The sequence below is a fragment of the Danio aesculapii genome, chromosome 22 (genome assembly GCF_903798145.1).
Source record: "Danio aesculapii chromosome 22, fDanAes4.1, whole genome shotgun sequence".
Taxonomy (NCBI): Eukaryota; Metazoa; Chordata; class Actinopteri; order Cypriniformes; family Danionidae; genus Danio; species Danio aesculapii.
In genome coordinates this window covers 32443368-32458171 of record NC_079456.1, presented here as the reverse complement: position 1 = coordinate 32458171, position 14804 = coordinate 32443368, and the positions used below count along the sequence as shown (strand labels likewise).

General features: G+C 35.1%; 1 protein-coding gene and 1 long non-coding RNA gene across 2 annotated transcripts; one reads left to right on the top strand and one right to left on the bottom strand.

The window, feature by feature from the left end:
• The first annotated feature begins 3012 nt into the window (after positions 1–3012).
• On the top strand, positions 3013–4290 carry LOC130216362 (uncharacterized). Its single transcript, XR_008835794.1, has 3 exons — positions 3013–3067; positions 3158–3472; positions 3574–4290. It is a non-coding gene; the product is annotated as an uncharacterized LOC130216362 (long non-coding RNA).
• Positions 4291–8179: 3889 nt separating this feature from the next.
• Positions 8180–14714, bottom strand: si:dkey-222p3.1 (uncharacterized protein LOC100007529 homolog). The gene is made up of 4 exons (XM_056448459.1): positions 14591–14714; positions 13637–13677; positions 9346–9666; positions 8180–8654 (listed from the first exon to the last, which is right to left on the bottom strand). The coding sequence occupies exons 1-4, from the start codon at positions 14599–14601 to the stop codon at positions 8536–8538; spliced, it is 492 nt and encodes a 163-aa protein (XP_056304434.1). The 5' UTR covers positions 14602–14714; the 3' UTR covers positions 8180–8535.
• Between the last annotated feature and the right edge of the window lie 90 nt (positions 14715–14804).

Below are 14804 nucleotides of genomic sequence, written 5' to 3'. Positions count from 1 at the left end.
ATTATAAAAAATGTGGTATTTTTTATATAAATAAAAAGTATTCCCCTCCACCAAAAAAATATTTCCAGCCAAGTCTTCATGACCTTCTGATATCATCTGACTACACAAAACTTCCGAAGGTGATTTTACAGCAAGCACAAATTGCAGTGTATGTCTGAGGGAGGTAGGTACACCAGTATTTGTTTTAGAGATAGCTTGACTGTGATGTTAATGTACCGTGTACACATGTTGATTACAGTAAATGCGTGCAGTCTGCTGGTTAATTGGTTCTTCTGCTTTCTTTTCCTTAAACCACATTGAGTATGACATTGGCAAGGTTTGAGGGACACAGATAGAATCAGTTAAATTGATAATGGGTGTTTAAAATCTACAGTGTGTGAATAATCAAGGATTGACAATAGTTTGTCATATTGGTTGCACCGAGGAATAAAATTCTGCTTAGGGCCCTGTATAGTTCATTTCAAACTAAAGAGTTTCAGATAATGAAACCTTGTTTAATAAAATCATTTGATTATTTCAAAATATCATCCATTACTTTGGACAAAAATGAATGTGATGCACGAGAATGTGTCTTTCAGTGATGACAGACACCAGAATTTGTTAGTAAATATATTTGCATGTTAATGTACTGACCTCATGACTTTCATGGTTTAGCATTCCTTTTGCATAACCCTGTCCTTCACATTTTCATATGCAAAACATACTGATTTCAAAACAATTGTACAAACTGTATTTAAAAAAATAATTAAATAAAAAACTAATTTTGATTATTTACCCACTGAGTTTCTTTACTTATAAATAATGTATGTCCCCTATAATCCACAAAATGAAGACTGTAGTTTTTTTCTTTACATTTGGATTATATTTTTAAAAGCAAAATTAATAATATCAAAGAAATAATACATTAGTATATGTAAATATATTAGTACTTTAAATAAATTAGTTATAATAAATTATTTTAAAATCATGTTGACAAGGAGAACTGGAAATGAATCCAGTGGAATCTGCTCCTCCCTTACTGTACATAAGTTCTGTGACATTTCCTGATCTACATAAAATCTGTCAAACCTCTGGAAGGAAAAGAAGCAGTACACTCCATAAAGTGAATTACTTCAAGGTAAGCTAGATCTACCTGTTATTTTAAGAGCTGTAATTTGGCTCTCTTGGTTAGAAGTACATTAACTAGCAAATTCACTCACTCTCTAATACATTTGTGTTTATGATGGCAATAAATGTATTCAAAGCAAACTTTTAATAAAAAAAAATCTTGTTGTTGTTGTTTGTTTTATTTCATCTTTCCAGGTCACCATTAAGAACAAGATTGGAAACTTCCATATGCTTCAAGATGGAATTTGTACAACATTTCCGCAAAACTCAAAACAAGCAGACAAAAAATACATATTTTCATGGCAAATTTTCACACTGCCAAAAGGATCAAATAAAACTATTTATCACCAACAAATACTTTTTTTTATCTTCAATGTCAACTGAAGAATCAAGAAGGATGTATTTCTTCTTCACAAGTCAAACACAGGATCCAAGGTTTTCATTAGAGGTGGGTAAAACTGTTCTTTTTCTTTTCTTATGCCTTACTGAACTTGAAAACTATGGCCAATGAAGTTGATATTCTTCTTTGTTTTTAACACTGGATTTGACTATATTACAATATAACAGTTTTTAAAAATGTATTTATCAAAATTAGTTTATCTAAGTGACCTCTTTGTTTCGTGTGGATCAAAAAAGTATACATACACTGCAACAACATAAGATAAAATACATAATGAATAGTAAATTAAAGAAAAATTGAAGTAAGAAGTTACACAATGCGTCATCTTCATACGCATGCGCACCTATTCAGCGCCATTTTGTGTGGAAGCCAAAAAGTCGCTGCTATTTGCTGTTTCATTTTTTTAGAGTTTCAGTTTTTTGGATTGTTTTAAATTGTTCATTTAACCTGGGTGGCTGCTAAAAAAGTTATTAAGATGGGACAGAGGTATGTCTTTGTGAACTGTAAGACAAAAAATAAATAAATAAATTGAGAGCGTCAAGTCTTGCGGTATCTTAGCATGGAAGCTAACATTAGCTCTGGAGTGGTAGATCAGTTTTAAGATAATTGATTAGTTGAAAGATTTGAATGAAGTTTTGACTATTCAATCTGGTTTCATCACGTTTGCTACAGAGAGAGAGAGAGAACGTTTTAGTTAACGTGTGTGTGGATAAACTATAGCGCTACTTGTTGCTGCTTTTCTTAGCATTTGAAGTTGTTCAACAAATGCTAGACTAAGATGCCCTGTTAAAAAGATCTGTTAATGAACACTTTCTGTATTTTGTGATTCACAAGTGTTTTCTGTTTATTTACGGTTGTGAATTGCATTATTGGCTCTTGATCTCTGCTCTGTTGACTTTTGATGTTGAAAATTCAACTCTACGTCTACAGATTTTATTGACATTTTAGTAGTTTGAATTGGTATAAGAAACAATAAATAAGTCAGAAAAACAACAGAAAATGTACTGGCAGTTTATTACAAGGTTTTTGTACCATAATATACAACACCAACCCAGAAAATATATTACTTTAAACGGTTAAATTGTTAATTTAAAGTCACTTTTTTCTAACTTTTCTAGTGTAAAAGTTGTTGGAAGGAAGATCAAGGTCCCATAATGCAATTCAAAAGCAGGAACAAACGGGGAAAATTAAAAACAAGAATCACACAATACATATTTTAACTTACGGATATGTTTTACCGTGTACATAAGTATGTTCTCCTGACAGTGCTGTACTGTAAATCAAACACTGTTCAAATTAATGAGAGATTTCAGTATTCAGGGTGTCTTTAAATAATGTTATTGAGTGACTGGATATACATGATTCACAGAGTTGACTATGCAGGTACAGAGCAATGAGTTATGAATATAAATATTGATGAAGTTGTGTAGAAGATCTCTATCTCTACTTAAATTGTTGGGGAAAATAGAGCTAAAAGTAGAATTCTCTTCTTCCTTCTTTTCAACAGTCAATACATCATCATCATCATCATCATCTCCCCGTTTCTGCTGTGTATCACAGGTGAGAATTTAAATGATTTAATTCAAACATTACATTTAGATGAATATTTGTAATGTATAATGGTAAACAGTGTGTTTGCTCTTTTTTTAGGTTCTTTCTCTGCTCCTGTGTTAATAGTTAATGGTTTTGTTGGAGGATCGGCTGTCTTCCCATGCGATTTTGAGGCTCAGGTTAAAACTGACATTACAACGCACTGGAGAGACAGGAAGGAAAATAATGTGTATGATATAATTGGGGGCAGTGGAACAGATAAAAGTCAAGCTCAGCAGTATAACAACAGAGTTGAAGAGATAGACCACTGCTCCATCAAACTCAACAACCTCAGCAAAACTGATGAAGGAAAATACACCGGTTACATTGCACACCCAATAAACAGGGCAATATACATAAATCTTAGTGTCGCAGGTGTGAAATATGAAGATTTCATTTGAATATCATACATGATTTTAAAAGTTTGCAGACTTGTCGAACTGATCTTACAAACATCGTCTTGTATTGTCTGACAGATAAACCAGAGGGGGGAGAGAGCCACGATGAAGGGAGCGTCAGTGATTCTGCAGACCCATCAAACACAGGTGTGTGAAATCCCCATAATGACAATGTGAAAAAAGAGTTTTTGAAATTGTTGCAAATTTATTTAAAAAAAAGCCTAAAATCACATGTACATAAGTATTCATACATTATTGCTCAATACATTATTGATGCACCTTTGGCAGCAATTACAGCCTCAAGTCTTTTTGAATATCATGCCACAAGCTTGGCACACCTGTCTTTGACAAACTTACCTGTCATTTCTGAGCTTTGACATTATTCCGATGGCAGTACTAGGAAATTATGTTTATGGTCACATGGCCAAACTACCCAATCTTGTTAGACCTGCCCTGAACTCATTTAGACATCTTAAATTTTCATTATATATGAACATGTGCTTTATAATAAAGTTACTTTTTAGTACTACAGAAATGTATTCAAGCAAAAATTGTGGTCACAATTGTGAACGGTGGGATTAAATGGTGGGATTAAGGGGCCGATCACAACAAACCCGTTTTTTGCGTTAAGAGCCCCCCACCACTTAAATAAATGACAAAAAAAAAACCAACAGAAATGACGTTAGGTGATTTTCTAGGTGAGTTGACTTTTATCAATTAAGGGGCTCTCTTGGAAAAAGAGGCGCTCAAAAATGCTTTTCTTACTTGTCTGTCAAAATTGAGTTTTTCCTTAAAACAAGCAAAATTATCTTAGGTCAAAAAGAAAAACAAGATATTTTTCTTACCCCATTTGGCAGATTATTTTGCTTGTTTTAAGGCAAACTTGCTTAATTTTGTTATATTATTACTAAAAATAAGACAATATATATATATATATATATATATATATATATATATATATATATATATATATATATATATATATATTATTTTAAAAATTTTCAGGTATATGGACTAGAAAGAAGACAAAAAAAATCAGTAAGAAAAGCAGTTTTGGGCACCCGAAGTTTTTCCAGGTGAGCCCTTTAATTGAAAAAAAATTAACAATAACTGAACAGAAAATCACCTAACGTCATGGGCGTAGCAACCGGGCGGGATCCGTCCCCCTCACTTTTAGAGACAGACCATTTAGAAACAGGTGATTAATAATTATATGAACATATGATCACATACAGCCGTCCCCCCCACTTTTAAAATGACCGATACGCCCCTGCCTAACGTCATTTCTGTTTAAAATCTAAATAAGAAAAGCATTTTCTTATTAGCAGTAATGAGCACGATAATTTCAAACAAATGTCCAGTGACAGTTGTTATAACAATAATAAATAAACTCTCTTGCCGCCCCACCTGTGTTGCCTAGTTTGCCTATATTCACACCTCCATTTGACAAATTTTGTGGCGTACTATGTGAATAACACTCCACCAGAGTCTGTTTAGTACAATATATTTTAGGTTGAGGCTGTTTCGTCTGATGCCTTTAATTGTATGAGACCTGAGATCAAACTTTTTTACCTGAATCTTTTCATTTAGAGATGCTTTTTCATCCTTTTGACTGAAGCCTTTTATTCTGAGGCTAAAGTTTGAGGATGTTACTGCAGAAACTGATCAGAGTGATGTAATAAACTGTTTTATTCCACAGATAAACCTGAAAAGATTATCCATGCAAGACAAGGAGAACTTGCATCAGTTGCCAATTTTTTTAATGCTTTTTTTCATAAGTGGATTATTGGTTTTTGTCTTTGTATTAGTATGTTTGACGGCAACATGGTGGCTCAGTGGTTAGCACGTTTCCCTCACAGCAAGGTCGCTGGTTCGAGTCCCGGCTGGGTCAGTTAGCATTTCTGTGTGGAGTTTGCATGTTCTCCCTGTGTTGGCGTGGGTTTCCTCCGGGTGCTCCGGTTTCCCCTACAGTCCAAAGACATGCGCTATAGGTGAATTGAATAAACTAAATACAAACATATGCCAGAATAGCTGGGCACCGCTGTGGCAACCACTGATAATAAGGGACTAAGCTGAAGGAAAATAATGATTGAATAGTATTGTATATTGTATCCTCTCTCTATTTGCTTTATTGGTGGTCTGAGCAAAATCTAAGTTTACATTTTTAATCGTCACCTCATTTCAATCCATCAGCCACAGCCACATGCTTTTAACACCTATTTTAATCTACAAGAATACCAGGGCCATGCACACACCTTTTGAGGGGCTTATGCTGAAATACAGACCTCCAAGTGCATATAAAATAACTTAGATTTGAGCACATTTCATTCCTAAACATTTTGGTCCTATTTTTCATGAAGTGTTTGTTACGTGCTTACCAGTATTCTGCTAATAAATCTGTAAATGTATCCACCAAGGCCTCATTTCATTGGCGTTGCATTTAAATAGATTTTTTTAATGTATGTATTTGAGACAATGACAATCAGTATGATCACCATGTATTTAATGCAACCAGAGATTGATCCAAAGTGAGTGGGAATAACCACATAAATAAGTTTATAGACTGCAATGCAAGTTTGTACAGCACATACAAAATTAGAAGATAATGGATAGGCTATATGCACACTGACTTTTAATTTTCAGCCAGGCAGCCCAAGGGCTACCGGTGAACTGTCTTTCCATTATAAAATTATCACTTTAAGATCTGATTTAATTAAAAATCAGCGATCTTCACTGCCTGTTAGATATACGATATGACGTGGGTCTCAGATCGGACAAGAAGCACTGCATTAAAGTCCATTTCCTCCGCCATGTCTTTAAAATAAGACATACGTTTCCATATTCAGAGGAATTTCTGCGCTAGCCTGCTGCTACTGACGGCGCTAGTGGTTACAACGGTCTTTCACCTCATTTTACGCTTGAACAACTAAATTAATGCTTAAGTCTATTTAACTGAATGTATTGTAATTACGTTAAAACACTGATGCTGTAAAAACAACCTTGTGAAATTGGAAATAGTCACATTAAGCTTTCTTTTAGTTTATCATTGGCTTTAAAACTCTAGATGTGTATAGAGCCCATGCACATTCTAACTGATATTGGGTTTTTAAAATGATAGTTCTTGTTAAAAAAAAAAGACTTAACTCTTCTTCAAGTGGTTCTAAACCTGACCTTTTCTCTGTTGAATTCAATTCAATTCACCTTTATTTGTATAGCGCTTTTACAATGTAGATTGTGTCAAAGCAGCTTCACATAAAAGGTCATAGTAAATTGGAACAGTGTAGTTCAGTTATTAAAGTTTAAGTTCAGTTTAGCTCAGTTCAGTGTGGTTTAATAATCACTACTGAGAGTCCAAACACTTTAGAGCAAATCAATCGATGCGCAGCTCTACAGATCCCGAACCATGCAAGCCAGTGATGACAGCAGCGAGGAAAAAGCTTCACCAATTGGCGAAAGTTAAGAAAAAAAAAAAAAAACCCAGAGAGAACCAGGCTCAGATAGGTACGACTATTTCTATACTGACCAAACGTCTTGTGCAGAGCTGCAGTCTAAGCACCGGAGGCTGGAAGCTGGGCCTCAGCGAAGACTCGTCTGTCCCTGTCTCATGCGCTCCACTCCTCCATGTCCACCACAGCAGCTGCTCAGGATACGACCTGGCCCATGATTATGAAAACCTTGGGATCATCTCGTCGCTGGTCTTGGATCGAATCAGTGGCGCTGCATAGTCTGAGGGCCTTTGGATGAGTATCCCCAGGTGGAAATGTTGAACACAAAAGAAGATAATTTGAAGAATGTTGGAAACCAGAAGCCCATTCACACATAGAGTATACAAAATAATAATAAAAATATTAATAATGGAAGTCAATAAATGGTTTCCAATATTCTTCAGAATATCTTATTTTGTGCTAATATTAAAAGCAAATGCTAACATACAGTAATTAGCCTTTAGCATTGCATATACATATTTTTTCCTGTCTTGTCTTTTAATATTCATTGAACTGTGAGGAGAACAATGACACCTTACTAAACACCCGTAAGTTAACTGATTGCTTACCTGTTAATCTTATGTAACTCTCATCGTTCAAGCAAAGCATCATTGTGCAAATGGAGAATGTGGATTTAATTCATCCAAAACTCCCATTTTGAAAACTGTTTCCAAAAGTTTGCCTTTTTAGGGCCCTTAAACGTGCTGCAATGTACATTTACAAGCTGGTAAGATTTTGCCCTGAATAAGTCATATGAAACAACATAATTTCCAACCCAAACGGTAAACAATTTATACTTCATTTCATCAACACACAAACACATCATTTTTTGATCCCAGAACAAATTTATTTCATGCTGCATAGCATTGTCTTTCAACAAGCTTAACAAAGTTACAAGACCAGTGTTTGAACAATTGAAATCAACAACAGAAATATTTTAAATAGGCAAAATATATTAAATGAAAATAAATATGTTCAAGTAAATGTTATTAAATAGATTTTTTATTAAATAACCCTAATAAATAAATAAATAAATAAATAAATAAATAAACAATACACTCAAAACTATACTCAAAAAATTATTTTTGCTGCTTGTTGAAACTACTTATATATAAATGTATTTAAACAACACAGGTCTTATATTTTATTGAGAGGGAAACTTAATTGCTTTATGTTTAGTTAGCTTATATTTTGTAAAAAAAAAACAAAAAAAGTTAACTTAATCAATTTGTGTTGACACAACATGTAGGAATCTTGTGGAACCAAGTATTTGTTAGTGTAGTAATAACTTGGATGTGACTTAAAATGCAAACTCACAAACTTAAACTTCTAGTAAACTATTTGAGTTGTCAGCTGTCGCATTAAACACTATTCTTAATTATATGTGAACGGAAATAACGGCTTAGGTTTTAGTTCCTGCTACTGTATATATGCAGAAAGCATCTATTGCTAACAATTATTAGATTTTTTTTTGCGCTAAGCCTCATTTTAGCATTTAGCCTGATGAACAGAAGAAAGGGCAACTGCTAAAGATTTACTACCTGAAAACCAGCTCTCAAACACAGAGCAGAATAACAGCAAAGAAGAAAGCAAACACTTGAGATTCAATCCTCTCTGCTTTGGATTCAACTCCAACGTTTCTGTCTGGTTTCTCGTGGATTTCTCTTGGTCTCTCTGAAACATATAACCAAGAAAAAAAACTAGCATATAGGCTAGCACAGACTGGAAAAATCACCAAAAAATATTGATAAAAAGAAACTCAGAATGTTCTGGAACCACTTTAAGGTGAGTTAATATTCAATTTTGTGTGAACTATCCCTTTAGCATTTAGCATTAGCATCCGTTTCACCTTACCAGTAAAGTCTAAATATGATAGAGCTGCGGATACACATCAATATGGCATCATTTTGAGACACTGTATAACAACACTGTTTTTACAGTACTGTGACGGCCGAGATAGATGTTAAAAAAAAGACAATTTATTGGGTAATTTAATAAATTTATTTTAGCATTTAGCATTAGCATTTAGCATTAGCATTTAGCATTAGCATCCGTTTCACCTTACCAGTAAAGTCTAAATATGATAGAGCTGCGGAAACAGATCAATATGGCATCATTTTGAGACACTGTATAACAACACTGTTTTTACAGTACTGTGACAGTCGAGATATATGTTAAAAAAAGACAATTTATTGGGTAATTTAATAAATAACAAATAATACTCAGTACAACTACTGTTTTACATTACTGTGATGGTTGGGTTTAGGGTCGGGGTAGGGGTAGACGTTAATAAAATATAATTAATGGGAAATTGAATAAAAAATAAAAATAATTCTCGTTAACTTCAGGCCACAGCCCACCTTACCTTTGACTTGAAGCGTTGTACATTGCAGTGAATTAACATCTGAAATGGAGCAGCAATATGCTCCAACGTCACTCCAAGTCAAGCCTCTGAGTCTGAGTGAGAAGTTTCCTTTCGTATATTCTTTAGGAAATGTTTCAGTTCTGCCCTTGAATTGTGGGTCTTGCTCATTATCCGTCCCTCTGCCGTTAAGTATGTCATAAACATTTAGGCTGTCGTTTAACCTCCAATGTGCGGAAATCGATTTCAGTTGATTGGGATCATACTGGCATGGAAAAAGTGCCGAACCTCGTATGAAACCCTCAAATGTTTTCTGCACAGATGCTGAAAATAAAAGGAAGACAGATGAAACATGTGAAAGGTGAAGTCGTGAGTTGTGATGGAAATTTAAAATCCTCAAGTGGTTCAGAACCTTATGAGTTTCTTTCTACTGCTGGACACAAAAGAAAATACTTTAAAAGAATGATGAAAACCTAAAACCATTGACTTCCATAGTATTTGTTTTCCTGCTACAGAAGTCAATGGATAAAGGTTTATCTGAAAAATCTTCTTTTGTGTTCAACAGAAGAAAGAAACTAAAACAGGTTTGAAACAAGTAAATGGTGAGTAAATGATGACAGAATAAATTTTTTGTGTGAGCTATCTCTTTAAGGTAAGACACTGCAGATGTTTTTCAGCAATTTTACACACACTACCTGACAAAACTCTTGTCGTTGATCCCAGTTGTAAGAGCAGCAGATAATAACTTGAGTTCTAGTTGATGATTGGTCGATTTTTTTTTTAGATGAATCATCTGTTGAACTACATCCCAGTAATTACAAATACTGTAGAAGACCCATTGGAACCCGCATGGAGCCAAGATTTTCCTAGAAATCAGTCAAGTTTAATGAAGGAAAAATCATGGTTTGTGGTTACATTCAGTATGGGGGCGTGCGAGAGATCTGCAGAGCAGATGGCCGCATCAACAGCCTGAGGTATCAAGACATTTGTGCTGCCCATTACATTACAAACCACAGGAGAGGGCACATTCTTCAGCAGGATAGCGCTCCTTCTCATACTTCATCCTCCACATCAAAGTTCCTGAAAGCAAAGGTCAAGGTGCTCCAGGATTGGCCAGCCCAGTCACCAGACATGAACATTATTGAGCATGTCTGGGGTAAGATGGAGGAGGCATTGACGATGAATCCAAAGAATCTTGATGAACTCTGGGAGACCTGCAAGAACGCTTTCTTTGCCATTCCAGATGACTTTATTAATCAGTGATTTGAGTCATTGCAGAGATGTGTGGATGCAGTCCTCCAAGCTCATGGGAGTCATACACAATATTCATCCTTTTTTCCACTGAACCATGACTTTATATTCTATACAGTACCGCCGCTCCCTATACGCAGAGTACGCAGGCTGCGTAGGGCCTCAACTCCGGAGGGGGGCACCATCTCAGCTGCTCAAAAAATTATTGATATTTATTTACCAATATTAACATAAACTGGGTGTAAATGAAATGTATATTGTTAAATACATGAAAAATAATAATTTTATGACGGACGCAAAAACAAACATGTGACGTAATCTTTTTCCGTGTATGCACATAGCCGGTGCGGCCCGGTCCACTTATCTTTGCGGCTGCTGGCAGCATATAATTATAATTGATACAAGCTGCAGCTCTATGCCCGGAAAAAGACAACAGCAGTCTGGAGCCGAGAAGAGGAATAAAAGTACAAGATGAATCGCGTGCATCACTTTCAGGTAACTTCCATAAATCTGGAAAACATATTTTTGGTTGTTTAAGTAAATTAGTCGTTAAAACTTCTCCACAACTGCACAAAATCTGCCTTATGTGTTGTTGTTCACGTTCAGTTTCTTGCTTTGCAGCTATGCATTGAGCTTTAAACTATGACAGGACTATAACTTTTTGCGTTAAAGGCTATATATGTTGCTGATAATTACACAATCTCAATTACTACCATTAACTTGTGCAATACTTTACAATTCTGTTTGCACACCAGCTACATACACAAACACTGCACAATTATATCACTGTACCTATTATTTATTATAATATAGTTATTATGTTATATAATTATATAATTCTTTGCAGTTATCATTGTTTATTGGTTTGTCTATTTCTATACATTTCCGATTGCTGCTGTTGTCAGTGCTTGTATCACTGCAATGACAATAAAGTCTCTTTAGTCTTTACATCGGTGGATTTGTGCGTTTTAATAGGCCGGTTTTTCATTTTTGTACATTACTATATGAAATAACTAAACTGACTCATTCTGTGATTTCTGAAAGATCAATAATATAAAATGAGTCAAATAACTGTAAGCCACAGACCATAAACTATTTTTATAGCATGAATTCAATAAAGATTATTTCTTTCTGAATGTTAACAAAGTTTTTTGTTTAAAAATACACTCATTAATTCTTAAAAAACACAAGTGTCTTTGATTTATACTGACAGTGAGGGTCAGCTTTTGTCAAAATAGATCAGGCACGGGCAAACTCGATCCTCGAGGACCGGTGTACCTGCAGAGTTTTGCTCCAACACTAATCAAACACACCTGAACACCCTAATTAGTGTCTTCAAGATCACTAGAAAGCTACAAGCAGGTGTGTTTGATTAGGGTTGGTGCAAAACTATGCAGGGACACCGGCCCTCCAGGATCGAGTTTGCCCATCCCTGCAATAGATTACAGTGCAAATTAAATCTACATTTTGGTTGTGGTTTATAGACGCATTATGAACAGTGCTTGACTAACCTATTGTTTTAACGGTGTTTCATGAGTTTTTTCTGTAAATGACTAATTTCTTCAGCATTGTACTTGGAGGTCAATGCTGAAATTTGTCACAAAAGAAGATGAGGTGGAATGACCAGCACTGCTCCAGAGACACCAGCAGCTGCACAGATACAGATAAAGGATGCAGCACTGAGAACCGTCCATCTCTACAGGTACAGAGAGGGTTTTATTCCTTACCTTTTGTAAATGTTTGAAATTGGGAGCGCTTCTGCAGAAGACATGTCAGTGTTTATTTTGATGTAAACTATTATTTATGTAAATATTTATGTGTTTAAGTATAATTTGGAGTGTTTAAATGTATATTTATGTATATAAATAAATAAATACATGTTTAAATACATATGTTTGTGTGATTTTGTTCCTCTGTGGGAGCACCACAGTAAAATTTTGCATAGCCTTTTTGGCCAGCAGCAGCCCTGATTCTATACTGCACATTATTTCTGTTAAGTGACAAGACTTTTGTCTAAGAAAAGTCAGACCTTACTGTCCTAATTAAATATTTAAAACTCAAGGCATGATCATATTTTATTTTGGTAAAATAAGAATAATCTAGAGGCCTTTGCCTCTCATATAAGCCACTTCTGATACCAAATCATCAACTAGAAGTCAAGTTATTATGTTGTGTTCCTAAAACTTGGACAGGCGACAAAACTTTTGTCAGGAAGTGTACAACAAACTTAACAGTTTCATTCATATCTCCTGTATTCTAAAGGTTTTTAATTCTGATAACATTTAATCTACACAAAAACTAGAGAGAGAGAGAGAGAGAGAGAGAGAGAGAGAGAGAGAGAGAGAGAGAGAGAGAGAGAGAGAGAGAGAGAGAGAGAGAGAAACCTTGAAATGCCTGAAATGTATGAAAAAGACAGATTATTCAAATAAACAATGGCTCATTTATGTATTTTTTTACAACCTGTCAAACTGACGTCTTTGGTGAAGGACTGCCATTATAAAGCAGAAGCAAAACATTCTTTTTTTCCCCTTTGGCTCAGTCCCATATTTATCAAGGGTCACCACAGTGGAATGAACCGCCAACTAATCCAGCATGTTTTAGACAGCAGATGCCCTTCCAGCTGCAACCCAGAACTAGAAAGCACCTACTGCATACACTCTCACACTCATTTTGTTTACCCAATTCACCTATACCGCATGTCTTTGGACTGTGGGGGAAACCCGAGCACCTGGAGGAAACCCACGTGAACACAAACAGAACATGCAAACTCCACACAGAAATGTCAGCTGGCCCAGCCAGGACTCGAACCAGCGACCTTCTTGCTGTGAGGCAACAGCGCTAACCACGTAGCCACCACCAGAAGCAAAACAACCTTTCAAAGGTTAAATGCTCAACTTAAGACTAGCAATGTGTGCTAGCAAAATAAACATTGTAATATTTTTGATTTTGCACAGACTTTAATATTATCAATCAACTGCAAAAGTAAGCTAATGTTTACACTATTCACTTGCAGTATCTTGTCTTAGATAAACTAAATCCTTACCTTCACTTGAGAGTGATATCAAGAAACAGATCAGAAACCCACTGCAAAACAACACAAAACATAGTTATATGTTTAAACAATAAAAACCGTATTCCCAGTAGCTACTAAACACGTCTCAAGATGCTAGTTAGTTTTGTTTCTTTAATGTTGACTTTTCCTGAGGGCAGAGACTTTGACAACAGGTGCGACAGCAACACAGAGGTCAACAAACGTCACTGATAATGACAAAAGGGTGATGAAACCTCTACAATATTGACAGGGCTCATTTGAGGATATTTGAAGAGACATAAACATAGTAAATGAGGAAATTGCTTGTTTAAATGTACATGTATATTAATTTCCACCTATGGTAATGGACAATGAGGGGTTTAAATAACTTAAAAGCTGTTTCTAGCTGTATTAGAGCCAACTACTACTACTATTATTATTATTATTATATGTTTTACATATTATTATATAAGCCCTACAGTTGTTACTATATCATATATTGTTGATATTTGAAACTGAAATATGACGCAGCAGGTGCAGTTCGACGGCATATAACTTAGCTAATTATAACTTTCCATGTATTCAACATTGCGTCATGTCGGTTATAAGCTAGGTGTACGTGCAATAACATTTATTTTCTTCCAAGTTCATTATCGCATATGTTTCATACGTTATTGTGTTAAACTAGCCTGCCATGCTAACGTTATTTATTTGTAAACATAATTTCTACACGGAGATATATAGGCTATATCTTCGCAACAAGACGGTCAATTTCTATGATAATAGTCGAGTTACATTTATCTATTTCTGAGGTAAAAAAAATCTATTGATATTTGCAAACGTGTGCTAACTGAAGCAGATACAGACGCACAAAGACTGTCTAGCTAACGTAATGTGTGCGTCAGTCTTTATGACCGAGAATAAAGACATTTACTGAGTTGCATCGACAATTTTAGCACAACATACCTTCTGAACATCACGTACAAATTTAAATTCGTGGAATGGAATAATGTTGTTGCGGAAATTAAGCTGAAATGCACAACAGCTTGTCTTTGGACGCAAATGCATGCGCGCGCAGTCTCATGCAGTATTTTCCCAAGATAAACATTTATTTTAGACATATAGTAAGTATATTTTATAACCACGAGGCTCATTAAATGCGTTTTTTAAAATAATATTA

Coding starts and splice junctions, on each gene's coding strand:
- si:dkey-222p3.1 (XM_056448459.1), bottom strand. Junction 9,667..13,636: donor GATATCACTCTCAAGTGAAG/GTAAGGATTTAG, acceptor TTTTATTTTCAG/CATCTGTGCAGAAAACATTT. Junction 8,655..9,345: donor TACAACGCTTCAAGTCAAAG/GTAAGGTGGGCT, acceptor TATATGTTTCAG/AGAGACCAAGAGAAATCCAC.